General features: G+C 47.1%; 1 protein-coding gene across 2 annotated transcripts; it reads left to right on the forward strand.

Moving 5' to 3' along the window:
• Window positions 1-390: 390 nt before the first annotated feature.
• MPV17 (mitochondrial inner membrane protein MPV17) lies at window positions 391-26,151 on the forward strand. Of its 2 annotated transcripts, none has more exons than XM_089659686.1 (8): window positions 391-458; window positions 7,316-7,393; window positions 8,873-8,988; window positions 10,554-10,646; window positions 10,734-10,829; window positions 16,877-16,909; window positions 21,234-21,286; window positions 25,155-26,151. In XM_089659686.1, the coding sequence occupies exons 2-8, from the start codon at window positions 7,321-7,323 to the stop codon at window positions 25,222-25,224; spliced, it is 534 nt and encodes a 177-aa protein (XP_089515812.1). In that variant the 5' UTR covers window positions 391-458; window positions 7,316-7,320; the 3' UTR covers window positions 25,225-26,151. The 2 variants fall into 2 exon arrangements, with proteins under 2 accessions (XP_089515812.1, XP_089515813.1); XM_089659687.1 differs by lacking the exon at window positions 391-458 and adding an exon at window positions 463-559.
• Window positions 26,152-26,805: the final 654 nt, after the last annotated feature.

Consider the following 26,805-nt stretch of genomic DNA (forward strand, 5'->3'; position numbering starts at 1 on the left):
TGTGCCCATCGACTTTAATGGAAGTCGGATCCTCATCCATATTGATGTGATTTGGATCCGACATTACAGAAAGTCGCGCATCAAGTCGCCCCGCAGGTCGCAGCAGCGTGAACCGAGCCTGAGGGGTATTTACAAACATCTTGACGGGTTTCCACTTTATGTTACAATGTTGTCAATCAAGGTCACGGCTACATTTGTAACAATAAAGACTTCCTTCCGGCTCCTCCTTCTTCTCTCATTTTCCATCTGGGATTTTTTTTCAGACAACCGAAGAGCTCTGATCTTCTCCTTGATGAAAAGAAAGTCACGTGTGTATGGCCGTGTCCTCCCAGCGATGAATGGACTGCTCGCCACCCCATCCAATGTCACATGGCTCTCATTACAGGACCAAAGGACTACACCTCCCAGAATGCACAGGGTGGGGAGATGACATGACTTCCTGTGCTGGCAGCTGCTGGGTGAGTAACATGGAAGGTGTCACACTGTATCTGCAGATCTGTATGCTCAAAGTGTTGGCTACGGCGTGAACTCTGAACACCCAATCAGTGGGATCTAGAAGGTCAGGATTCGGTCTGGCGCCTGATTGGACAGTTGGGTGATCGCACTTTTATCGTCCTTTTGCTGAGTTCGGTTTGCTCTGCCGCTGTAGAGTTCATCGGTTAAATCAGCAAATGTTTAAAAGCGATTGGCGACAGGAACATTGGCCGTGGTACAGGGGCAGACTGACAACTCATGGGTCCCCTGGGAAATAGGGGATCATGGGGCCCCTGTGTCCTTGCCCAAACTCAAAAAAGCCTATGAAAAAGGTACCAGGGGCATCTCATGGGGCCCCCTACTGACCCCGGGCCCTCGGGAAGCACCCGAGTTTCCAAATGGTCAGTCCGCCCCTGCTGCGGTATAGATATAGCGAATGTTACGGTGGGATCCGGGTGGCGAATGTGGCTCAGAAAGGACAGCTGGAGGGGACGGGACATTTGAAGTCATGAGCGTGTGCGTGTTTTCAGTTTATGATTGGAACGTACGATGCGTGATTGTGTGTGGAGTCGGGGTCGTCTGCGCTCTGCGACGGGGCGGGGGATCGTTTTTAGAAAAATCAGTTTTGTAAATGAGTGAGCAACCAATCCTGGACCAGCTGACTATTTCTATCTGTTCATATACCTGAGGAGTTACAATGTATCGTGTACAATCATCTCTTGGTGTGTATTGGCATTCCTCGGGACGTATAGACCGAGATAGAGTGACGCCTCGTCCCTGGAAATGATGGGGCCCAATCACGCATGCGTGGCAATGTGTGTCCAACCAAAACGCATGGCACCCCAATACTAGAATGCTACCTTGTCAATGATTGTGAATGGCACCCTGACAATAGAGCGCTACATTGCCACTAATTGTGAATGGTACCCCCCAGAGTGGATAGCACCCCAACACTAGAATGCTACCTTACCATTGATTGTGAATGGCACCCCAACAGTAGAGTGCTACATTGCCACTGATTGTGAATGGTACCCCCAGAATGAATGGCACCCCAACAGTAGAATGCTACCTTACCATTGATTGTGAATGGCACCCCAACAGTAGAGTGCTACATTGCCACTGATTGTGAATGGTACCCCCAGAATGAATGGCACCCCAACAGTAGAATGCTACCTTACCATTGATTGTGAATGGCACCCCAACTGTAGAGTGCTACATTGCCACTGATTGTGAATGGTACCCCCAGAATGAATGGTACCCCAACAGTAGAATGCTACCTTACCATTGATTGTGAATGGCACCCCAACAGTAGAGTGCTACATTGCCACTGATTGTGAATGGTACCCCCAGAATGAATGGCACCCCAATAGTAGAATGCTACCTTACCATTGATTGTGAATGGCACCCCAACAGTAGAGTGCTACATTGCCACTGATTGTGAATGGTACCCCCAGAATGAATGGTACCCCAACAGTAGAATGCTACCTTACCATTGATTGTGAATGGCACCCCAACAGTAGAGTGCTACATTGCCACTGATTGTGAATGGTACCCCCAGAGTGGATGGCACCCCAACAGTAGAATGCTACCTTACCATTGATTGTGAATGGCACCCCAACAGTAGAGTGCTACATTGCCACTGATTGTGAATGGTACCCCCAGAATGAATGGTACCCCAACAGTAGAATGCTACCTTACCATTGATTGTGAATGGCACCCCAACAGTAGAGTGCTACATTGCCACTGATTGTGAATGGTACCCCCAGAGTGAATGGTACCCCAACAGTAGAGCACTATGTTGTCATTGACTGGAACCCCAACAGTAGCGTGCTACATTGCCACTGGTTGTGAATAGCACCCCAATAGTAGAGGGCTACATTGCCATTGATTGTGAATGGTATCCCCAGGGTGAATGTCACCCCAACAGTAAAGCTCTACATTGCCATTGATTGTGAATGGTACCCCCAGAGTGAATGGCACCCCAACAGTAGAGTGCTATGTTGTCAAAAACTGTGAATGGCACCCCAACATTAGAATGCTACCATACCATTGATTGTTAATGGCACCCCAACAGTAGATCGCTACATTGCCACTGATTGTGAATTGTACTCCAAGAGTGAATGGCACTCCAACAGTAGACTGCTACATTGCCATTGATTGTGACTGGCACCCCAACAGTGGAATGCTACCTTACCATTGATTGTGAATGACACCCCAACAGTAGAGTGCGACATTGCCACTGATTGTGAATGGTACCCCCAGAGTGAACGGCACCCCAACAGTAGAATGCTACCTTGTCATTGATTGTGAATGGCACCCTGACAATAGAGCGCTACACTGCCACTAATCGTGAATGGTACCCCCAGAGTGAATGGCACCCCAACAGTAGAATGCTACCTTACCATTGATTGTGAATGGCATCCCAACAGTAGAGCGCTACATTGCCACTGATTGCGAATGGTACCCCCAGAGTGAACGGCACCCCAACAGTAGAGTGCTACCTTGTCATTGATTGTGAATGGCACCCTGACAATAGAGCGCTACATTGCCACTAATCGTGAATGGTACCCCCAGAGTGAATGGCACCCCAACAGTGGAATGCTACCTTACCATTGATTGTGAATGGCATCCCAACAGTAGAGCGCTACATTGCCACTGATTGTGAATGGTACCCCCAGAATGAACGGCACCCCAACAGTAGAGTGCTACATTGCCATTGATTGTGAATGGCACCCAACTTTACTCTGGGGGTACCATTCACAATCAGTGGCAATGTAATGCTTTACTGTTGGGGTGCCATGCACATCATGAATGGCACCCCAATAGTGGAGCACTACATTCTAATCAATTGTGAATGGCACCCCAACAGTTAAGCACTACATTGATGGTGAATGGCACCCCGACAGTAGAGCACCAGATTTCTGTTGATTCTGAATGGCACCCCAACAGTAGAGTGATACAGTGCAATAGATTGTGAATGGCACCCCAAACAAAAGAGTGATACGTTGTCATTGATTGTGAATGACACCCCAACAGTAAAGTGCTACATTGCCACTGATTGTGAATGGTACCCCCAGAGTGAACAGCATCCCAACAGTAGAGCGCTACATTGCCATTGATTGTGAATGGCACCCCAACAAAATGCTACCTTACCATTGATTGTGAATGGCACCCCAACAGTAGAGTGCTACATTGCCATTGATTGTGAATGGTACCCCCAGAGTGAACTGCACCTCAACAATAGAGTGCTACATTGCCTCTGGTTGTGATTGGCACCCAAACAGTAGAGCATTATGTTGTCATTACTATTGGGGTTCCATTCAGTCAATGACAACATAATGCTCTACTGTTGGGGTTCCAATCACAACCAGAGGCTATGTAGCACTCTATTGTTGAGGTGCAGTTCACTCTGGGGGTACCATTCACAATCAATGGCAATGTAGCACTCTACTGTTGGGGTGCCATTCACAATCAATGGTAAGGTAGCATTCTGTTGGGGTGCCATTCACAATCAATGGTAAGGTAGCATTCTGTTGGGGTGCCATTCACAATCAATGGCAATGTAGCGCTCTACTGTTGGGGTGCCGTTCACTCTGGGGGTAACATTCACAATCAGTGGCAACGTAGCACTCTACTATTGGGGTTCCATTCAGAGTGCTACATTGCCACTGATTGTGAATGGTACCCCCAGAGTGAGTGGCACCCCAATAGTAGAGCACTATGTTGTCAATGACTGGAACCCCAACAGTAGAGTGATATGTTATTGATTGTGAATGGCACCCCAACAGTAGAGTGATACGTTATCATTGATTGTGAATGGCACCCCAACAGTAGAGTGATACGTTATCATTGATTGTGAATGGCACCCCAACAGTAGAGTGATACGTTATCATTGATTGTGAATGGCACCCCAACATTAGAGTGATACGTTGTCATTGGTTGTGAATGGCACCCCAACAGTAGAGTGATACGTTATTGATTGTGAATGGCATCCCCAACAGTAGAGTGATACATTATCATTGATTGTGAATGGCACCCCAACAGTAGAGTGATACATTGTCATTGATGCTGAATGGCACCCCAACATTAGAGTGATACGTTGTCATTGATTGTGAATGGCACCCCAACAGTAGAGTGATACGTTATCATTGATTGTGAATGGAACCCCAACATTAGAGTGATACGTTGTCATTGGTTGTGAATGGCACCCCAACAGTAGAGTGATACATTATCATTGGTTGTGAATGGCACCCCAACAGTAGAGTGATACGTTATCATTGATTGTGAATGACACCCCAACATTAGAGTGATACGTTATCATTGATTGTGAATGACACCCCAACATTAGAGTGATACGTTGTCATTGGTTGTGAATGGCACCCCAACAGTAGAGTGATACGTTATTGATTGTGAATGGCATCCCCAACAGTAGAGTGATACATTATCATTGATTGTGAATGGCACCCCAACAGTAGAGTGATACATTGTCATTGATTGTGAATGGCACCCCAACATTAGAGTGATACGTTGTCATTGATTGTGAATGGCACCCCAACAGTAGAGTGATACGTTATCATTGATTGTGAATGGAACCCCAACATTAGAGTGATACGTTGTCATTGGTTGTGAATGGCACCCCAACAGTAGAGTGATACGTTATCATTGATTGTGAATGGCACCCCAACAGTAGAGTGATACATTATCATTGATTGTGAATGGCACCCCAACAGTAGAGTGATACGTTATCATTGATTGTGAATGGTACCCCAACAGAGTGATACGTTGTCATTGGTTGTGAATGGCACCCCAACAGTAGAGTGATACGTTGTCATTGGTTGTGAATGGCACCCCAACAGTAGAGTAATACGTTATCATTGATTGTGAATGGCACCCCAACAGTAGAGTGATACGTTGTCATTGGTTGTGAATGGCACCCCAACAGTAGAGTAATACGTTATTGATTGTGAATGGCACCCCAACATTAGAGTGATACATTGTCATTGATTGTGAATGGCACCCCAACAGTAGAGTGATACGTTGTCATTGGTTGTGAATGGCACCCCAACAGTAGAGTGATACGTTATCATTGATTGTGAATGGCACCCCAACAGTAGAGTGATACGTTATTGATTGTGAATGGCACCCCAACATTAGAGTGATACATTGTCATTGATTGTGAATGGCACCCCAACAGTAGAGTGATACGTTGTCATTGGTTGTGAATGGCACCCCAACATTAGAGTGATACGTTATCATTGATTGTGAATGACACCCCAACATTAGAGTGATACGTTGTCATTGGTTGTGAATGGCACCCCAACAGTAGAGTGATACGTTATTGATTGTGAATGGCATCCCCAACAGTAGAGTGATACATTATCATTGATTGTGAATGGCACCCCAACAGTAGAGTGATACATTGTCATTGATTGTGAATGGCACCCCAACATTAGAGTGATACGTTGTCATTGATTGTGAATGGCACCCCAACAGTAGAGTGATACGTTATCATTGATTGTGAATGGAACCCCAACATTAGAGTGATACGTTGTCATTGGTTGTGAATGGCACCCCAACAGTAGAGTGATACGTTATCATTGATTGTGAATGGCACCCCAACAGTAGAGTGATACGTTATCATTGATTGTGAATGGCACCCCAACAGTAGAGTGATACGTTATCATTGATTGTGAATGGTACCCCAACAGAGTGATACGTTGTCATTGGTTGTGAATGGCACCCCAACAGTAGAGTGATACGTTGTCATTGGTTGTGAATGGCACCCCAACAGTAGAGTAATACGTTATCATTGATTGTGAATGGCACCCCAACAGTAGAGTGATACGTTGTCATTGGTTGTGAATGGCACCCCAACAGTAGAGTAATACGTTATTGATTGTGAATGGCACCCCAACATTAGAGTGATACATTGTCATTGATTGTGAATGGCACCCCAACAGTAGAGTGATACGTTGTCATTGGTTGTGAATGGCACCCCAACAGTAGAGTGATACGTTATCATTGATTGTGAATGGCACCCCAACAGTAGAGTGATACGTTGTCATTGGTTGTGAATGGCACCCCAACAGTAGAGTAATACGTTATTGATTGTGAATGGCACCCCAACATTAGAGTGATACATTGTCATTGATTGTGAATGGCACCCCAACAGTAGAGTGATACGTTGTCATTGGTTGTGAATGGCACCCCAACAGTAGAGTAATACGTTATTGATTGTGAATGGCACCCCAACATTAGAGTGATACATTGTCATTGATTGTGAATGGCACCCCAACAGTAGAGTGATACGTTGTCATTGGTTGTGAATGGCACCCCAACAGTAGAGTGATACGTTATCATTGATTGTGAATGGCACCCCAACAGTAGAGTGATACGTTATCATTGATTGTGAATGGCACCCCAACATTAGAGTGATACGTTGTCATTGGTTGTGAATGGCACCCCAACAGTAGAGTAATACGTTATTGATTGTGAATGGCACCCCAACATTAGAGTGATACATTGTCATTGATTGTGAATGGCACCCCAACAGTAGAGTGATACGTTATCATTGATTGTGAATGGCACCCCAACAGTAGAGTGATACGTTATCATTGATTGTGAATGGCACCCCAACATTAGAGTGATACGTTGTCATTGATTGTGAATGGCACCCCAACAGTAGAGTGATACGTTGTCATTGGTTGTGAATGGCACCCCAACAGTAGAGTGATACGTTATCATTGATTGTGAATGGCACCCCAACATTAGAGTGATACGTTGCCATTGATAGCACTGAAGTGCAGATCTCTCTGGTATAACCCCCCATCGTCCTCTGCAGGCGGTATGGCCGGGCTATGGCGAGGGTACCAGAGGTTATTGGCCGCTCACCCCTGGAAGGTACAGATCATCACCGCAGGTCAGTGTCCGCTCTACTTACCTCCACGTCTTCATAACTAACCTCAAAGTATGATTTTACCAGATCAGTAGTGGAGGCTTGGGGAACGCACAGGAACCTCAGGACGGCGTTCCTGTGTGATTCTGGTGGGAACCGGCTCTGAAAAAATCCAGAAGTAAAACTCGATTTGGGAGTTACAAAGGTCCTTCTTCAGGGCCCGCCGAGAAAGGCAAGTCTCGGAAAAGCCCTCTCCCTCCAAGAACAGGTCCTCTTTATTAGTGAATGGCCACACTAGGCAAACCTGTCTCAGCCCATGTGACCAACCAGACTGTCACTACAGAATAAAACAGAACAGAATAGAAAATAAAAGAATAGAATAGAAAAGAAAATGAAGGAATAGAATAGAAAATAATAGAATAGAATAAAATAGAAAATAACTGTCTTTTGAAATTTAAATATAGAAAAGAATAGAATAAAATAGAATAGAACAAAAAAGAATAGAATAAAACAAAACAGAAATTAAAGGAATATAATTGAAAATAATAGAATAGAATAAAATAGCAAATAGCTGCCTTCCGAAATTAAAATTTAGAACAGAATAAAATAGAATAAAACAGAAAATAATAGAGCGAAACAGGATAGAATATAAGATAATAGAATAGAAAATAAAAGAATAGATTAGAATAGAATAAAATAGAATATAGCTGTCTTCTGAAATTAAAATTTAGAAAGGAATAGAATGAAACAGAAAATAATAGGCTAAAAAAAGAATAGAATAGAAAATAAAAGAATAGAATTGAAAATAAAATAAAGAAATAGAAAATAATAGAATAGATTAGAATAGAATAAAATGGAAAATAGCTGTCTTCAAATCTAGAAAGGAATAGAATAAAACAGAAAAGAATAGAAAATAAGGGAATAGAATAGAAAATATTAGAATAGAATAAATAGAAAATAGGTGTCTTCCAAAAATCTAATTTAGAAAAGAATAGAATAAAACAAAAAAGAATAGAGTAAAACTGAATAGAAAAGAAAGGACTAGAAAAGAAAATATAAGAATACAATAATAGAATAGAGTAGAATAAAATAGAAAATGGCTGTCTTCTGAAATTCAAAATTAGAAAAGAATAGAATAGAAAATAAAATAATAGAATGGAAAAGAAAATAAAGGCGCATGGAATAGAAAATAATAGAATGATAGAATAAAATCGAATATTTTGAAATTTGAAAGATGGCTATTTTTCTTTCTATTTTATTCTATTCTATGTGAAATTTGGAAGATGGCTATATTGTTTCTATTCTATTCTGTTTTTCTCTATTCTTTTATTTTCTATACTATACTTTTCTATTATAATGATAGCACTTTTTAACTTTTAGGCATCCCTCTAATCATGCGCTAAGCCCCTCCCTCTGGGGGGATGTCTCTCCCCTTCCCCCATGTCTTCGTGCTCTTTTAGCCCCTCCCCTGCGGAACTCTAACCAGTCCTGTCTTGTCCACAGGGTCCCTGATGGGGGTGGGAGATGTCATTTCCCAGCAATTGGTGGAGCGGAGAGGAGTGCAGGGTCACAGTGTGGAGAGGACGCTGAAGATGATGGGGGTTGGACTCTGTTTTGTGGTAAGAACAACACAGAATGGTGTAGGGAGTGGGGGGGGGGGAGACAGATATGGTGTAGGGAGTGGGGGGGGAGGAGACAGATATGGTGTAGGGACTGGAGGGGAGGAGACAGATATGGTGTTGGGAGTGGGGGGGGGAGGAGACAGATATGGTGTAGGGAGTGGAGGGGAGGAGACAGATATGGTGTAGGGAGTGGGGGGGAGGAGACAGATATGGTGTAGGGAGTGGGGGGGAGGAGACAGATATGGTGTAGGGAGTGGGGGGGAGGAGACAGATATGGTGTAGGGAATGGGGGGGAGGAGACAGATATGGTGTAGGGAGTGGGGGAAGGAGACAGATATGGTGTAGGGAGTGGGGGGAGGAGACAGATATGGTGTAGGGAATGGGGGAGGAGACAGACACATTGTAGGGAGTAGGGGGAGGAGACACACATTGTAGGGAGTGGGGGGAGGAGACAGATTCATTGTATTCGAGTGGGGGGAGGAAACAGACACATAGTAGGGGGAGGAGACAGACACATTGTAGGGAGTAGGGGGAGGAGACAGACACATTGTAGGGAGTGGGGGGAGGAGACAGACACAATGTAGGGAGTGGGGGGAGGAGACAGACACAATGTAGGGAGTGGAGGGGAGGAGACAGACACAATGTAGGGAGTAGGGGGAGGAGACAGACACAATGTAGGGAGTAGGGGGAGGAGACAGACACAATGTAGGGAGTGGAGGGGAGGAGACAGACACAATTTAGGGAGTGGAGGAGACAGACACACTGTAGGGAGTGGGGGGAGGAGACACATTGTAGGGAGTGGGGGGAGGAGACAGACACATTGTAGGGAGTGGGGGGAGGAGACAAACACAATGTAGGGAGCGGAGGGGAGGAGACAGACACAATGTAGGGAGCGGAGGGGAGGAGACAGACACAATGTAGGGAGCGGAGGAGAGGAGACAGACACAATGTAGGGAGCGGAGGAGAGGAGACAGACACAATGTAGGGAGCGGAGGAGAGGAGACAGACACAATGTAGGGAGCGGAGGAGAGGAGACAGACAAAATGTAGGGAGCGGAGGAGAGGAGACAGACACAATGTAGGGAGCGGAGGAGAGGAGACAGACTCAATGTAGGGAGCGGAGGAGAGGAGACAGACACAATGAAGGGAGCGGAGGAGAGGAGACAGACACAATGTAGGGAGCGGAGGGGAGGAGACAGACACACTGTAGGGAGCGGAGGAGAGGAGACAGACACACTGTAGGGAGCGGAGGAGAGGAGACAGACACACTGTAGGGAGCGGAGGAGAGGAGACACACACTGTAGGGAGCGGAGGAGAGGAGACAGACACACTGTAGGGAGTGGAGGAGAGGAGACAGACACACTGTAGGGAGTGGAGGGGAGGAGACAGACACACTGTAGGGAGTGGGGTGGAGCATGGTACACAGTGGTGTGAGGGGTGGCCTCAGTCATTATTTGTGTTAGGAGGTTGCAGACATGGATGTCCATTATCAGTATTGGGTGTATCAGATTCCAGGTGGAGCAGTCTGGTCGTCTCTATGATCCTTCCCATCTCTCCTCACAGGGCCCGGTGGTCGGTGGTTGGTATAAAGTTCTGGATGGTCTGGTTCCCGGGAGCAGTAAGACTGTAGCCTTGAAGAAGATGCTTCTGGACCAGGTGAGGGCCGATAATCCAGGATGGGACCATAGACTGAAATGGAGACTGGAGAGCGACTCACGTATCCTCCTCTCTCTGTGTTCACAGGGGGGATTTGCCCCGTGCTTCCTCGGATGTTTCCTCATCATCGTCGGCTCACTGAACGGCCTGTCCAAGGAGGAGATCTGGGACAAGCTGAAACGGGTGAGGAAAATGACCACATGAAGCCGCTACACAAATTACAACCAGACAGACCACACAGTCTGCCTTAGGTGGAAATCATGTGTGAGATCACAGGAGACCCAATCCAATCATATCTGTTGGTTGTACAAGACCACCAAGTTCCAAAAACGGGACCTCTCGCCTCCAATTTTGGTCCAGAGAAGATAAAACCTATCCCCACCAACTGTGGCATTTTCGGCTAGCTTTGCCTCACAAAGCAAATAGTCCTTCAGTAACCTTCTCAAAGCAGTCAGATCAGTATACACTAGATTACCAAAAGTATTGGCCCCGCCCTCCAAATCATGTGATTCAGGTGTTCCAATCACCTCCATGGCCACAGGTGTATACAATCAAGCCCCTAGGCATGCAGACTGCTTCTACAAACATTGGTGAAAGAATGGGTCGCTCTCAGGAGCTCAGTGACTCCAAGCGTGGTCCCGTGATAGGTTGTCACCTGTGCAATAAGTCCATCCATGACATTTCCTGGCTACTAAATATTCCACGCTCAACTGTTAGTGGGATTATAACAAAGTGGAAGCAACTGGGAACAACAGCAACTCAGCCACCAAGTGGTAGGCCACGTCACATGACAGAGCAGGGTCAGCGCATGCTGAAGCGCACAGTGCGCAGAAGTCACCAACTGTCTGCAGAGTCAATAGCTAAAGACCTCCAAACTTGGTGTGGCCTTCAGATGAGCCCAACAACAGTGTGTAGAGAGCTTCATGGAATGGGTTTCCATGGCCGAGCAGCTGCATCCAAGCCTTACATCACCAAGTGCAATGCAAAACGTCGGATGCCGTGGTGTAAAGCACGCCGCCACTGGACTCTAGAGCAGTGGAGACGTGTTCTCTGGAGTGACCAATCATGCTTCTCTCTCTGGCAATCCGATGGTTGTGTCTGGGTTTGGCTGTTGCCAAGAGAACGGTACTTGCCTGACTGCATTGTGCCAAGTGTAAAGTTTGGTGGAGGGGGGATTATGGTGTGGGGTTGTTTTTCAGGGGTTGGGCTTGGCCCCCTAGTTCCAGTGAAGGGAGATCTTAAGACATTTTGGACAATCTCACGCTCACAACTTTGTGGGAAGAGTTTGGGGATGGTCCCTTCCTGTTCTAACATGACTGCACACCAGTGCACAAAGCAAGGTCCATAAAGACATGGAGGAGCCAGTTTGGGGTGGAGGAACTTGACTGGCCTGCACAGAGTCCTGACCCCAACCCCATAGAACACCTTTGGGATGAATTAGAGTGGAGACTGCGAGCCAGGCCTCCTCCCCCGACATCAGTGCCTGACCTGACAAATGTGCTTCTGGAAGAATGGTCCAACCTTCCCATAGACACCCTCCTAAACCTTGTGGACGGCCTTCCCAGAAGAGTTAAAGCTGTTATAGATGCAAAGGGCGGGGCCAACTCAATATTGAACCCTACGGACTAAGACTGGGGGGCCATTAAAGGTCATGTGCGTGTAAAGGCCGGAGACCAATACTTTTGGCAATATAATGTAAGTTTGATAAAAAAAAATCTCTAAATTTCTAGTGTTTTTCACGTTTTTTTTGGCTAAATTTGAGGCATGGTAACATTCCTTGGACAATTTTGACCAAATTTCTGGAAATGAGGCACGGGCAAAATGTTGCTGTTCATTCCGATTGCTGCCCAGTGTTTCTATTGGCTGGTACAGAATGGGTTAACCCCATCCCCTCCCACCCTTGGGCGCCTCCATCAGGGTCACCCTCTCTGGGATCTCATTTGCGGTGAGGGAATAGCGCCGGGCGTTCAGAGACTCCCGATGACGTCACAGCGACAGAAGTGGAGCTCACATTGGTCCCATGATAGGAAGCTATTAGTTGAGTAAACGTGGCCGGGTGTCCAGGTGACCCCGGGGGTCCCGGTTATTTCGCGGCTTCGCCTTGTTATCGCCTGCTGGAAGGAATAGGCTGTGTACACAGAGAGATTGTCACTCCTCGGAGGCCCGTGTACAAATAACCGGCCTTGTATCTATTAATACTGAGACGTCGCTTGCCTCCAGGCCAACCCACCCCTCCCCCTCATCTGTGGCTTCTGACGGAGATCCCATTCTGGGGGAACAATACTGAGAAAATGTCAGCTCCTAGGCCAATTCCAGGGCTGGAGGAACTCCATGTTGTATACGGGGGGGGCCTGTTTAGGCTAAAGGAGGCTAAGCAGGAAGACAGCGGTGTGCAGAAAAATGGTCCCCCCCCCCGGGAGCAGAATCCATAAACTACAGGCATGTTACCCACAGATGGGGTGGGGGCGCTTACGGAGGGAGGTGGCATGAGGGATTTTGGTCACATCCTGGCTACCAAGTGTTAGATAATATCCTGTGATTGTCCTCCACTAGAGGCTATCCTATGTAACTGATATCCTATAGAGGCTGTCCTATGTGACTGACCCCTTATAGAGGCTGTCCTATGTGACTGTCCTTCACTAGAGGCTATCCTATGTAACTGACCTTCTTTAGAGGCTATCCTATGTAAATGACCTTCTTTAGAGGCTGTCCTATGTAACTGATCTTCTATAGAGGCTGTCCTATATGACTGTCATTCACTAGAGGCTGTCCTATGTAATTGATCTTCTATAGAGGCTGTCCTATATGACTGTCCTTCACTAGAGGCTGTCCTATGTAACTGACCTTCTTTAGAGGCTGTCCTATGTAACTGATCTTCTATAGAGGCTGTCCTATATGACTGTCCTCTGCTAGAGGCTACCCTATGTAACTGACATCTTATAGAGGCTGTTTTATGTCACTGTCTTCTGCTAGAGGCTAGCCTATGTAACTGACCTCCTATAGAGGCTTTCCCATGTGACTGTCTTCTGCTAGAGGCTGTTCTATGTAACTGACCTCCACTAGAGGCTATCCTATGTAACTGACCTCCTATAGGGGCTGTCTTATGTGACTGTCCTCCAGTAGAGGCTATCCTATATAACTGACCTCCAATAGAGGCTGTTCCATGTGACTTTCCTTTGCTAGAGGCTATCCTATTTAACTGACCTCCTATACAGGCTATCCTATTTAACTCTCCTCCACTAGAAGCTATCCTATGTAACTGACCTCTTGTAGAGGATGTCCTATGTGACTGTCTTCTGCTAGAGGCTGTCCTATGTAACTGACCTCCTATAAAGCCTGTCCCATGTGACTGTCGTTTGCTAGAGGCTGTCCTATGTTGCTGACCTTCTATAGAGGCTGTCCTATGTAACTGTCCTCCACTAGAGGCTATCCTATGTAACTGACCTCCTATAGAGGCTGCCCTATGTGACTGTCCTCCAGTAGAGGCTATCCTATGTAATTGACCTCCTATAGGGGCTTTCCTATGTGACTGCCCTCCAGTAGAGTCTTTGCTGTGTAATTGACCACCTATAGAGGCTGTCCTTTGCTAGAGGCTAGCCTATGTAACTGACCTCCTATACAGGCTGTCCTATTTAACTGTCCTCCACTAGAAGCTATCCTATGTAACTGACCTCCTATAGGGGCTGTCCTATGTGACTGTCCTCTGCTAGAGGCTGTCCTATGTGACTGATCTCCTATAGAGGCTGTCCTATGTGACTGTCCTCTGCTAGAGGCTGTCCTATGTGACTGATCTCCTATAGAGGCTGTCCTATGTAACTGTCCTCCACTAGAGGCTGTCCTATGTAACTGTCCTCCACTAGGGGCTATCCCATGTAACTGCCTTCCACTAGGGCTATCCTATGTAACTGTCCTCCACTGGAGGCTGTCCTATGTAACTGTCCTCCACTGGAGGCTGTCCTATGTAACTGACCACCTGACATGGGATGTCCTCTGCTGGAGGTTTTCCTATGTAATTGACCTCCAGTGTAAGCTGTCCTATGTGATTGTCCTCTGCTACAGGCTTTCGTATGTAATCAGCCTCCAATAGAGGTTGTCCTTTGTGTCTGACCTCTGAGAGATTACTCTACACGACTGACCCTTGACCCAGGCTATCCTGTATGAGAGGCCCTGATAGGGACTGTTCTGTGTAAAAGGCCCTAACAGAGGCTGTCCTATTTCCTCGACAGCTGATAGAGATTATCCTGTGCTAATGACCTCCAAAAGGGGCTGACCCGTGTAATTGACCCTCATAGAGGTCATCCCGTGTGAGCGACCTGCAAAGGAGGTTGTCCCGTGTAATTGACCCTTGACCCTCATAGAGGTCATCGAGTGTGAGCAACCTCCAAAAGAGGCTCTCCCTTCTAATTGACCCTTATAGAGGTCATACCATGTAAGCGACCTGCAAAAGAGGCTGTCCTGTGTAATTGACCCTCATAGAGGACATCCCGAGTGAGCGACTTCCAAAAGAGGCTGTCCTGCGTAATTGACCCTCATAGAGGTCATTGAGTGTGAGCGACCTCCAAAAGAGGCTCTCCCGTGTAACTGACCCTTATAGAGGTCATCCCATGTGAGCTACCTCCAAAAGAGGCTGTCCTGTGTAATTGACCCTCATAGAGGTCATCCCGAGTGAGCAACTTCCAAAAGAGGCTGTCCTGCGTAATTGACCGTTATAGAGGTCAATGAGTGTGAGCGACCACCAAAAGAGGCTGTCCCGTGTAATTGACCCTCATGGAGGTCCTCCCATGTGAGTGACCTCCAAAGGCGACTGACCCATGTAATTGACCCTCATAGAGGTTATCCCATGTGAGTGACCTCCAAAGGCGACTGTCCCGTGTAATTGACCCTCATAGAGGTCATCCCAAGTGAGCGACTTCCCAAAGAGGCTGTCCTGCGTAACTGACCCTTATAGAGGTCAATGAGTGTGAGCGACCTCCAAAAGAGGCTCTCCTATGTAGTTGACCCTTATAGAGGTCATCCCATGTGAGCGACCACCAAAAGTGGCTGTCCCGTGTAATTCACCCTCATGGCGGTCTTCCCATGTGAGTGACCTCCAAAGGTGACTGTCCCATGTAATTGACCCTCATAGAGGTTGTCCCATGTGAGCGACCTCCAAAGGCGACTGTTCCATGTAATTGACCCTCATAGATGTCATCCCCTGAGAGTGACCTCCAAAGGCGACTGTCCCATGCAATTGACCCTCATAGAGGTTGTCCCATGTGAGCAACCTCCAAAGGCGACTGTTCCATGTAATTGACCCTCATAGAGGTCATCCCCTGTGAGCGACCTCCAAAAGATTCTGTCCTGAGAGTCCCTGATACAGACTGTTATGTGTGGAGGCCCTTTTAGAGGCTGTCCTCTGGTCACTATCACCTCATCCATACAGGGCTACACAACAAAGTTTCTTGCTGTTCTGTTTGTCCTTCCTAAAGATGTCACTCCCCAGTTCATGGACTCCTGGGCGGGTCCTGCAGGGGGAAGTTGAGCTGGCAGTAGGGGGCGCAGACAGGGGCGGACTGACCATTTGGAAACTTGGGCCCGGGGTCAGTAGGGGGCCCCATGAGATGCCCCTGGTACCTTTTTCATAGGCTTTTTTTAGTTTGAGCAAGGACACAGGGGCCCCATGATCCCTTATTGCCCGGGGGGCCCCATGGGTTGTCAGTCCGCCCCTGGGCGTAGATAAGAAGGGGGGTCAGGGGGGTTCGGCAGTGCAGTGGTGGGGCTGGTACTACAGTGGAGGTGGCTGGGCAAGGCTTCAGAGATAGATGGGGTCAGACAAGGAGTGAGGCCATTATGCCCCTCGGACCTGGAGAAATGGTTGGGTTAGAGCAGGGGTAGGCAACCTGAGAGCCGCAGGACTACAAGTTCCATCATGCCTCTGCAAGTCATAGCTGTAACTGTCAGTTTTGTAATCTTTGCAATGCCTCATGGGAAATGTAGTTCCACAACAGCTAGAGAGCTGCAGGTTGGCTACCCCTGGGTTAGAGGAAGGGGGACAACACGGGAGAACAATTAGAAGACAGTTGTCACCTGGGTTTAGAACTACTTCAAGGGGGAACCCCCCATCATAGCTCCTGCTTTAGAAGTTTGTTGTCATTCGATGTCCGTCACGTCTTAATGTGTGACCTCTCCGGTAGATGATGCCGGGCTGATGCTTCATTGTTCATCATTGTCCTCTTTGTGTGTTATTACAGGATTACAAGGATGCCTTGATTACCAACTATTATGTAAGTGTGTATAGAGCACGTGTGTCCATCCACACCCCATTCCATGCCTGTGTGACCAAGGCTCCTGCCATCTCTAATTCCACCCCTAGATCTTCTTTATGGTACAGTCCAATCCCCTTATTTGCCTTTACCAGAATGGGGAAGAAAGGGGATTTAACCACTTCCAGTCCGGACACTTTCACCCCCTTCCTGTTCAGGCCAATTTTCAGCTTTCAGCGCCATCACACTTTGAATGACAATTGCGCGGTCATGCAACACTGCACCCATATGAATATTTTAGCATTTTTTTGAGACAGATAAAGCTTTATTTTGCTGGTATTTATTCACCGCTGGGATTTTTTTTTTTTGCTATGAAATAAAAAATGTCCAAAAATTTTGAAAAAAAGTGTTTTTCTTATAAAAATTTGCAAATAAATAATCTTTGTTTATAAATCTTGGCCAAAATTTATCCCGTTATCTTTTTAGTAAAAAAAAATAACCAAAATTAATTTATACCCCAAAATGATAATTTTTACATTTTTAAAATTTTATATATATATATATATATATATATATATATATAATTTTTTTTTTTTTTAAACATACTGTCACCCTAGCAGTACAGTGTCACCATGGTGACACTGTACTACTTGTGGGGGGTGATGAAGATTTTTTTTTTTTTTTTTACACTGATTGCTACCCATAAAGGCTGTAAAAACAATCATTTTTCCTTCTCTCTGTCTGCATTCTTGCAGCCATTGAGAACTACTGAGTGAGCTGTGATTGGTCACAGCTTGTCACATGGTACAAGGCTGTTGTGAATGGCCCCGTACCATGTGATCTCTGTGATCATTCACAGATTTCACACGTAGTAAGCAATGATGTCAGAAGTGACATCTTGCTTACCACTCTGCATGTGATCACTGATTGACCAATCAGTGATCACATGATCGGGACCTCGCACAGAGGTCCCGTCCGATGATCGGGGTTCCACTGTGTCTGGAGGACACAGTGGGCACCGGATCGCAGTGCTGCGCGCTCCCAGGGAGCGCGTACAAGCAGGGGGCGGGGAGGCCGTTTATAAATGGCCACCCGACTCTGCACTACCACCGTCCGGCCGTTTATATACAACGGCCGGACGGGAAGTGGTTAAGTGACTTTAAACATGGCTTGGTTGTTGGTGCCAGACGGGCTGGTCTGAGTATTTCAAAAACTGCTGATCTACTGGGATTTTCACACACAACCACCTCTAGGGTTTATGGTCCAAAAATATCCAGCGAGTGGCAGTTGTGTGGAGGAAAATGCCTTGTTGAGGTCAAAGGTCGGAGGAGAATGGGCAGACGGGTTCCAGTTGATAGAAAGGCAACAGTAACTCCAATGACCACTCGTTACAACCAAGGTATGCACAATACCATCTTAGCTGACAGGAGTGGTCTTCTGCTGCTGTAGCCCATCTGCTTCAAGGTTGGACATGTTGTGCATTCTGGCTGCCTTCACACTTGAGCGTTTCGTAGCTCGAAGCTCCAAAAAAAAGCGCAAACTTAAAAATCAATTGTTCTCTATGGTGCCTGAACTTGAACTTTTTTTTAAGTTTGAGCGTTTTTTTGGAGCTTCAAGCTTCGAGCTACGAAACGCCCAAGTGTGAATGCAGCCTGAATGCACAACCTTGAAGCAGATGGGCTACAGCAGCAGAAGACCACACCGGGTGCCGCTCCTGTCAGCTAAGAACAGGAAACGGAGGTTACAATTCGCACAGGCTTACCAAAATCGGACAATAGAAGATTGGAAAAACGTTGCCTGGTCTGATGAGTCTGGATTTCCCTAGAGATGGTTGTGCGTGAAAATCCCAGTAGACCAGCAGTCTTTGAAATACCCAGACCAGCCGTCTGACACCAACAACCATGTTACGTTCAAAGTCACTTAAATCCCCTTTCTTCCCCATTCTGATGCTCGGTATCAACTTCAGCAAGTCGTCTTCACCACATCTAGATGTCTAAATGCATTGAGTTGCTGCCGTGGGATTGGCTGGTCAGCAAGTTGTGTTACCGAGCCATTGAATAGGTGGATGTAATAAAGTGGTCGGTGAATGTAGAACAGTTTAATTCTCTCAGCTGTATCTAAGACCACCCCTATGACTCCTGTATGGTACAGTCTGGATCCCTCTTTTGCTCTAACCCCACCCCTTCATCTCCTAAATGGCTCAATCCAATCTCTTCTTCTGTCTCTAAGCCCACCCCTGCATTTCCTATATGGTACAGTCTGGACCCCTCATTTGCTCTAACCCCGCCCCTTCATCTCCTAAATGGCTCAATCCGATCCCCTCTTCTGTCTCTGAGCCCACCCCTACATTTCCTATATGGTACAGTCTGGACCCCTCTTTTGGTCTAACCCCACCCCTTCATCTCCTAAATGGCTCAATCCGATCCCCTCTTCTGTCTCTAAGCCCACCCCCGCATTTTCTATATGGTACAGTCTGGACCCCTCTTTTGGTCTAACCCCACCCCTTCATCTCCTAAATGGCTCAATCCCATCCCCTCTTCTGTCTCTAAAGCACACCCCTGCATTTCATATATGGTACAGTCTGGACCCCTCTTTTGCTCTAACCCCACCCCTTCATCTCCTAAATGGCTCAATCCCCTCCCCTCTTCTGTCTCTAAGCCCACCCCTGCATTTCATACTGTATATGGTACAGTCTGGACCCGTCTTTTGCTCTAAGCCCACCCCTTCATCTCCTAAATGGCTCAATCCAATCCCCTCTTCTGTCTCTAAGCGCACCCCTGCATTTCCTATATGGTACAGTCTGGACCCCTCTTTTGCTCTAACCCCACGCCTTCCTCTCCTAAATGGATCAATCCGATCCCCTCTTCTGTCTCTGAGCCCACCCCTGCATTTCCTATATGGTACAGTCTGGACCCGTCTTTTGCTCTAACCCCACCCCTTCATCTCCTAAATGGCTCAATCCGATCCCCTCTTCTGTCTCTGAGCCCACCCCTGCATTTCCTATATGGTACAGTCTGGACCCCTCATTTGCTCTAACCCCGCCCCTTCATCTCCTAAATGGCTCAATCCGATCCCCTCTTCTGTCTCTGAGCCCACCCCTACATTTCCTATATGGTACAGTCTGGACCCCTCTTTTGGTCTAACCCCACCCCTTCATCTCCTAAATGGCTCAATCCGATCCCCTCTTCTGTCTCTAAGCCCACCCCCGCATTTTCTATATGGTACAGTCTGGACCCCTCTTTTGCTCTAACCCCACGCCTTCATCTCCTAAATGGCTCAATCCGATCCCCTCTTCTGTCTCTAAGCCCACCCCCCGCATTTCCTATATGGTACAGTCTGGACCCCTCTTTTGGTCTAACCCCACCCCTTCATCTCCTAAATGGCTCAATCCCATCCCCTCTTCTGTCTCTAAAGCCCACCCCTGCATTTCATATATGGTACAGTCTGGACCCCTCTTTTGCTCTAACCCCACCCCTTCATCTCCTAAATGGCTCAATCCCCTCCCCTCTTCTGTCTCTAAGCCCACCCCTGCATTTCATACTGTATATGGTACAGTCTGGACCCGTCTTTTGCTCTAAGCCCACCCCTTCATCTCCTAAATGGCTCAATCCAATCCCCTCTTCTGTCTCTAAGCGCACCCCTGCATTTCCTATATGGTACAGTCTGGACCCCTCTTTTGCTCTAACCCCACGCCTTCCTCTCCTAAATGGATCAATCCGATCCCCTCTTCTGTCTCTGAGCCCACCCCTGCATTTCCTATATGGTACAGTCTGGACCCGTCTTTTGCTCTAACCCCACCCCTTCATCTCCTAAATGGCTCAATCTGATCCCCTCTTCTGTCTCTAAGCCCACCCCCGCATTTTCTATATGGTACAGTTTGGACCTATCTTTTGCTCTAACCCCACCCCTTCATCTCCTAAATGGCTCAATCTAATCCCCTCTTCTGTCTCTAAGCCCACCCCTGCATTTCCTATATGGTACAGTCTGGACCCCTCTTTTGGTCTAACCCCACCCCTTCATCTCCTAAATGGATCAATCCCATCCCCTCTTTTGCTCTAACCCCACCCCTTCATCTCCTAAATGGCTCAATCCAATCCCCTCTTCGGTCTCTGAGCCCACCCCTGCATTTCCTATATGGTACAGATGGATCCCTTCTTCTTCCTAACCCCATGTCTACATCTCTTAAATGGTACAATCTGACCCTTTCTTCTGTCTCTAACCCCCACATGTTTCTTAAATGGTACAATCTGATCCCATCTTCTGTCTCTAGCCTCACCCCTGAGTTTCTTATATGGAAATGTTCACTCCCCTCTTCTGTCTCTAACTATTAGTTTGTTCTTCTCAGATTTGGCCCGCAGTGCAAATTGCCAATTTTTACTTCATCCCTTTATATCACAGGTACGTATGACGTGTGGGGTCATAAATACATATTCCTTTGTAATAACATATAATGAGCTGAGGCACTGTGTGAGCTGTATGGGGCACTGTGTGTGAGCTGTATGGGGCACTGTGTGTGAGCTGTATGGGGCACGGTGTGAGCTGTATAGGGCAGGGTGTGAGCCGCATGAGGCACGGAGTGAGCCGTACGAAAAACTATGCAAGCTGTATGAGGCACTGTTGGAGCTCTATGAGACACTGTATGATGGTGTTCTAGAACAGTTATATGGTGATTAGGAAAGCCTGGTGAGGTTATGTGATGCACGTGTATGTTGCTCTGTATTTAAATATAAGCTGTATGAGCCATTAGGTGAGCTGTATTTGACACTATATAAGCTGCACAAGGCAGTGTGTGAGCTGTATGGGGCACTGTGTGAGCTGTATGGGGCACTGTGTGAGCCCTATGGAGCACTATGTGAGCCGTATGGAGCACTGTGTGAGCCGCATGGGGAACTGTGTTAGCCCTATGAGGCACTGTGTGAGCCGCATGGGACACTGAGCCGCAGGGGCACTGTGTGAGCCATATGAAGCTCTGTGTGAGCCGTATGAGACACTGTGTGAGCCGTATTTGACACTATATGAGCTGTATGGGGCACTGTGTGAGCTGTATGGGGCACTGTGTTAGCTGTATGGGGCACTGTGTGAGCTGTATGCAGCACTGTGTGAGCTGTGTGCAGCACTGTGTTAACTGTATGCAGTAATTTATGAGCTGTATGGGGCACCTTGTGAGCTGTATGGGGCACTGTGTGAGCCGTATGGAGCACTGTGTTAGCCGTATGAGGCACTGTGTGAGCCGCATGGGGAACTGTGTTAGCCGTATAAGGCACTGTGTGAGCAGCATTGGAAAACTGAGCCACAGGGGCACTGTGTGAGCCATATGAGACACTGTGTGAGCCATATTTGACACTATATGAGCTGTATGGGGCACTGTGTTAGCTGTGTGCAGCACTGTGTTAACTGTATGCAGTAATTTATGAGCTGTATGGGGCACCTTGTGAGCTGTATGGGGCACTGTGTGAGCCGCATGGGGAACTGTGTTAGCCGTATGAGGCACTGTGTGAGCTGCATGGGACACTGAGCCGCAGGGGCACTGTGTGAGCCGTATGAGACACTGTGTGAGCTGTATTTGACACTATATGAGCTGTATGGGGCACTGTGTGAGCTGTATGCAGCACTGTGTGAACTGTGTGCGGAACTGTGTTAACTGTATGCAGTAATTTATGAGCTGTATGGGGCACCTTGAGAGCTGTATGGGGCCCTGTGTGAGCTGTATGGGGCCCTGTGTGAGCTGTATTAGGCCCTGTGCGAGCTGTATGGGGCCCTGTGCGAGCTGTATGGGGCACTGTGCAAGCTGTATGAGGCTTTCTGTGAGCCGTATGAGGCACTGTGTGAGCCGTATGAGGCACTGTGTGAGCTGTATGAAGCACTGTATGAATGTTTTGGATTGGATATGTCACTGTGTCCCTTTCTGTGTTAGGCTCCATGATACCTGAAGCCATCAGGATTGGATGAAAACAAACCACATGCAATACCCACGATCAGATGTCAGGTTGATCACAAATTCAGCCAGGACACTGATTGGTTTCTAATCATGAAAGTGGTGGCTGTCAGCACCAGCTTAGTCTTGGGAATAGGGGTGTCCACAGCCGCACGCTCCTGGTTCTACAAGAGAAGTTAGGTTGTCACTCTCCCAGCACTGGGTCCTGTGCTGAGGAATAATAATCTGCAGATTTTAGTCGGGGTAAATGTCTCATTGGATCCCCAGCAGATCTATGGAAATGTTCTTGTATAGGTTGGAGCTCCTCCTTGGTTGCCTTTTTTCAGAGCCTCTCCAGATGCAGTTTGATAACAAGGAAACAAGACAATCATGTCCATCCATTTGATGAACCTGAGAATGTTGTAGTGTCTTGAAAATGTCTTCACACCCCTTCAAATGTCCCCCATGTTGTCATGTCACAACCAAAAACCTAAATGTATTTTATTGGGATTGGATGTGATGGACCGACACAAAGTGGCACATAATTGTGAAGTGGAAGGAAAATGAGAAATGGTTTTCAACATTTGTGACCAATAAATATCTGAAAAGTGTGGCGGCATTTGTATTCAGCCCCCCGGAGTCAATACTTTGTAGGACCCCCTTTGGCTTCAATTCCAGCTGCAAGTCTTTTTGGGGATGTCTCTTTGCACATCTAGAGAGGGACATTTGTGTCCGTTCTTTGCAGAATCGCTCAAGCTCAATCAGATTGGATGGAGGGCGTCTGTGAACAGCAATTTTCAAGTCTGGCCACAGATTCTCAGTTGGATTTTGGTCTGGTCTATGACTGGGCCATTCTAACACATGAATATGCTTTTATCTAAACCATTCCATTGTAGCTCTGGCTGGATGTTCCGGGTCGTTGTCCTGCTGGAAGGTGATCTTCCACCCCGGTCTCAAGTCTTTTGCAGACTGTAACAGGTTTTCTTCTAAGATTGCTCTGTATTTGGCTCCATTTATCTTCCTCAACTCTGACCAGCTTCCCTGTCCCTGCTGAAGAAAAGCATCCCCACAACATGATGCTGCCACCACCATGTTTCACGGTTGGGATGGTGTGTTCAGGGTGATGTTCAGTGTTAGTTTTCCGCCACACACAGTGCTTTGCTTTTAGGCCAAAAAGTTCAATTTTGGTCTCATCTGTCCAGAGCACCTTCTTCCACATGTTTGCTGTGCCCCCCACATGGTTTCTCTCAAACTGCAAACGGGACTTCTTATGGCTTTCTTTCAACAATGGCTTTCTTCTTGCCTCTCTTCCATAAACACAGATTTGTGGAGTGCACGACTAATCGTTGTCCTGTGGACAGATTCTCCCACCTGAGCTGTGGATCTCTGCAGATCCTCCAGAGTTACCATGGGCCTCTTGGCTGATTCTCTGATGAATGTTACCCTTGCCCGGCCTGTTGGTTTAGGTGGACGGCCATGTCTTGGTAGGTTTGCAGTTGTGCCATACTCTTTCCATTTTCGGATGATGGATTGAACAGTTCTCCGTGTGATGTTCAAAGCTTGGGATATTTTTTTATAACCTAACCCTGCTTTAAACCTCTCCACAACTTTATCCCTGACCTGTCTGGTGTGTTCCTTGGCCTTCATGATGCTGTTTGTTCAATAATGTTCTATAACAAACCTCTGAGGGCTTCACAGAAAAGCTGTATTTATACTGAGATTACATTACACCCATGTGGACTCTATTTATGAATAAGGTGACTTCCGAAGGCAATTGGTTCCACTAGATTTTAGTTAGGGGTATCAGAGTAAAGGGGGCTGAATACAAATACACGCCACACTTTTCACAGATTTATTTCTAAAAAATGTTAAAAACCATTTCTCATTTTCTTTCCACTTCACTGATGTGCCACTTTGTGTTGGTCTATCACAGGGGTGTCAAACTGGTGGCCCTCCAGCTGTTGCAAAACTACAAGTCCTATCATGCCTCGTCCTTTGGGAGTCATGCTTGTAACTGTCAATCTTGCAATGCCTCATGGGACTTGTAGTTTGGCAACAACTGGAGGGCCTCCAGTTTGACACCCGTGGTCTTTCACATCAATTCCCAATAAAATACATATATACGTTTTGGTTGTAACAGGACATAATGTGGACAATTTCAAGGGGTAGGAAGACTTTTTCAAGGCTGTGAGCACAAAAATTTTAAATGGAGGGGGTAGAGTCATAAAATTTCCTTGGGGCCCAAAGGTATAGGTGTGTGTGTATGTATGTGTGTGTGTGTGTGTGGGGGGGGGGTGGTCTCCATATAAATCTGTATTTAATGTGTCATTCCTGTCCTTTTTCCCCTCCCAGGCTGGCCGTGGTACAATGTGTTGCCGTCATCTGGAACTCCTACCTCTCCTGGAAAGCCAACAAGGCTTGATCGCTTCCATCTGGCCCCGGATGAGTCTGGGGCCAGACTCTCTTCTCAGGGCTCTGCAGCATATTCATGATCCGTTCTGCCACCTACCTACTTGGGTCTTCCACTAATTCTCATTTCACTACCGAAAATTCTGGAATGAAGAATAGAACTTGTGACCTCCTCTTGGTTCAGTTCCTGTAGAGCTGACCACCTAAAAAAATGATGTTCTGGTCATAAGTGGAGTGAGTGCCTTGACAGCGACGAGAACAATCTGGGGTGGTCCCCACTCATCTTAGGTTCCTCCATATGGTATTGTGAGGACCCCTCATAACAGGCACAGTAGATCCATAGATGCCAACTGTCCCGGATTTGCCAGGACTGTCCCATATCTTGGGCCTTAGCTCCGATAATGCTGTGTCCTGGAAAATTTCCTGGGACCGGTGTCATCCTTATATGAAGTACTGCACATGCATGGTAACTTTTAAAGATATTCATTGGGATGATCGGGGGAAGGGGGCTTCAAGCGGGCAGTCCCTGCATAATTAGAGGTGGGGTTTGGGTGGACAACTCCATCAGGTGGGTGGGACCACCCAGTTATTGGGTGGGCTCAAGGTGGACTGTGGTTGGGGATAACTGTCCTGGGGTCTGGGTGGGATGCTGTCGGGTGAGACGACTCTCCAACATCTATGGCACACAGAATGATTGGTTATGGGTGGAACGACCCTTTAATTCTGGTCAGTTGCTAACTCTGCCTCCACAATTCAGCAATGTAAAAAAGGAGGAAGTGCAACATCTACGAGGACTGTCCACCATCTGTATTTCCGCGATATTCCGCCCACTGTGCACCGTGGATCTTCTTCCTACCTCTGCTGCCTGAGACTGCAATATTGTAATGTAATCGCTGCACAAGACGATAATTCATATTATTAAAAAGATTTGTTCATTTCAGGCTGTTATGATAAGACATGACATGAAATCTGCGAGTCCTTATCCCCCTGCTTGTGTACCGGGTATACTGGCTCTGTCTGAAGGCTGCACACAGCTTGACAGCAAATCGCAGCAGGAAGTATTGTATCTGTGGTCCTGCCATGCCATTAATTCCACTGATACCAATGATGGGGCACTATTCCTCCCACTGGCACCAATGATGGGGCACTATTCCTCCCACTGGCACCAATGATGGGGCACTATTCCTCCCTCTAATACCAATGATGGGGCACTATTCCTCCCTCTAATACCAATGATCGGGCACTATTCCTCCACTGATACCAATGATGGGGCACTATTCCTCCCACTGACACCAATGATGGGGCACTATTCCTCCCACTGATACCAATGATGGGGCACTATTCCTTCCACTGACACCAATGATGGGGCACTATTCCTCCCACCGACACCAATGATGGGGCGCTATTCCTACCACCGATACCAATGATGGGGCGCTATTCCTCCCACTGATACCAATGATGGGGCACTATTCCTCCCACTGATACCAATGATGGGGCACTATTCCTCCCACTGATACCAATGATGGGGCGCTATTCCTCCCACTGATACCAATGATGGGGCGCTATTCCTCCCACTGAGACCAATGATGGGGCG

The sequence above is a fragment of the Staurois parvus genome, unplaced genomic scaffold (assembly GCF_062004578.1).
Source record: "Staurois parvus isolate SC_StPar_1 unplaced genomic scaffold, SC_StPar_1.0 ptg001181l, whole genome shotgun sequence".
NCBI classification, from domain to species: domain Eukaryota; kingdom Metazoa; phylum Chordata; class Amphibia; order Anura; family Ranidae; genus Staurois; species Staurois parvus.

Excerpts from the sequence above, each read along its gene's own strand:
- MPV17 (XM_089659686.1), top strand. The coding sequence starts at position 7,321 with ATGGCCGGGCTATGGCGAGGGTACCAGAGGTTATTGGCCGCTCACCCC. Across the intron at positions 10,830-16,876 it reads TCTGGGACAAGCTGAAACGG|GATTACAAGGATGCCTTGAT; the intron begins GTGAGGAAAATG and ends GTGTTATTACAG. Across the intron at positions 21,287-25,154 it reads TTCATCCCTTTATATCACAG|GCTGGCCGTGGTACAATGTG; the intron begins GTACGTATGACG and ends TTCCCCTCCCAG.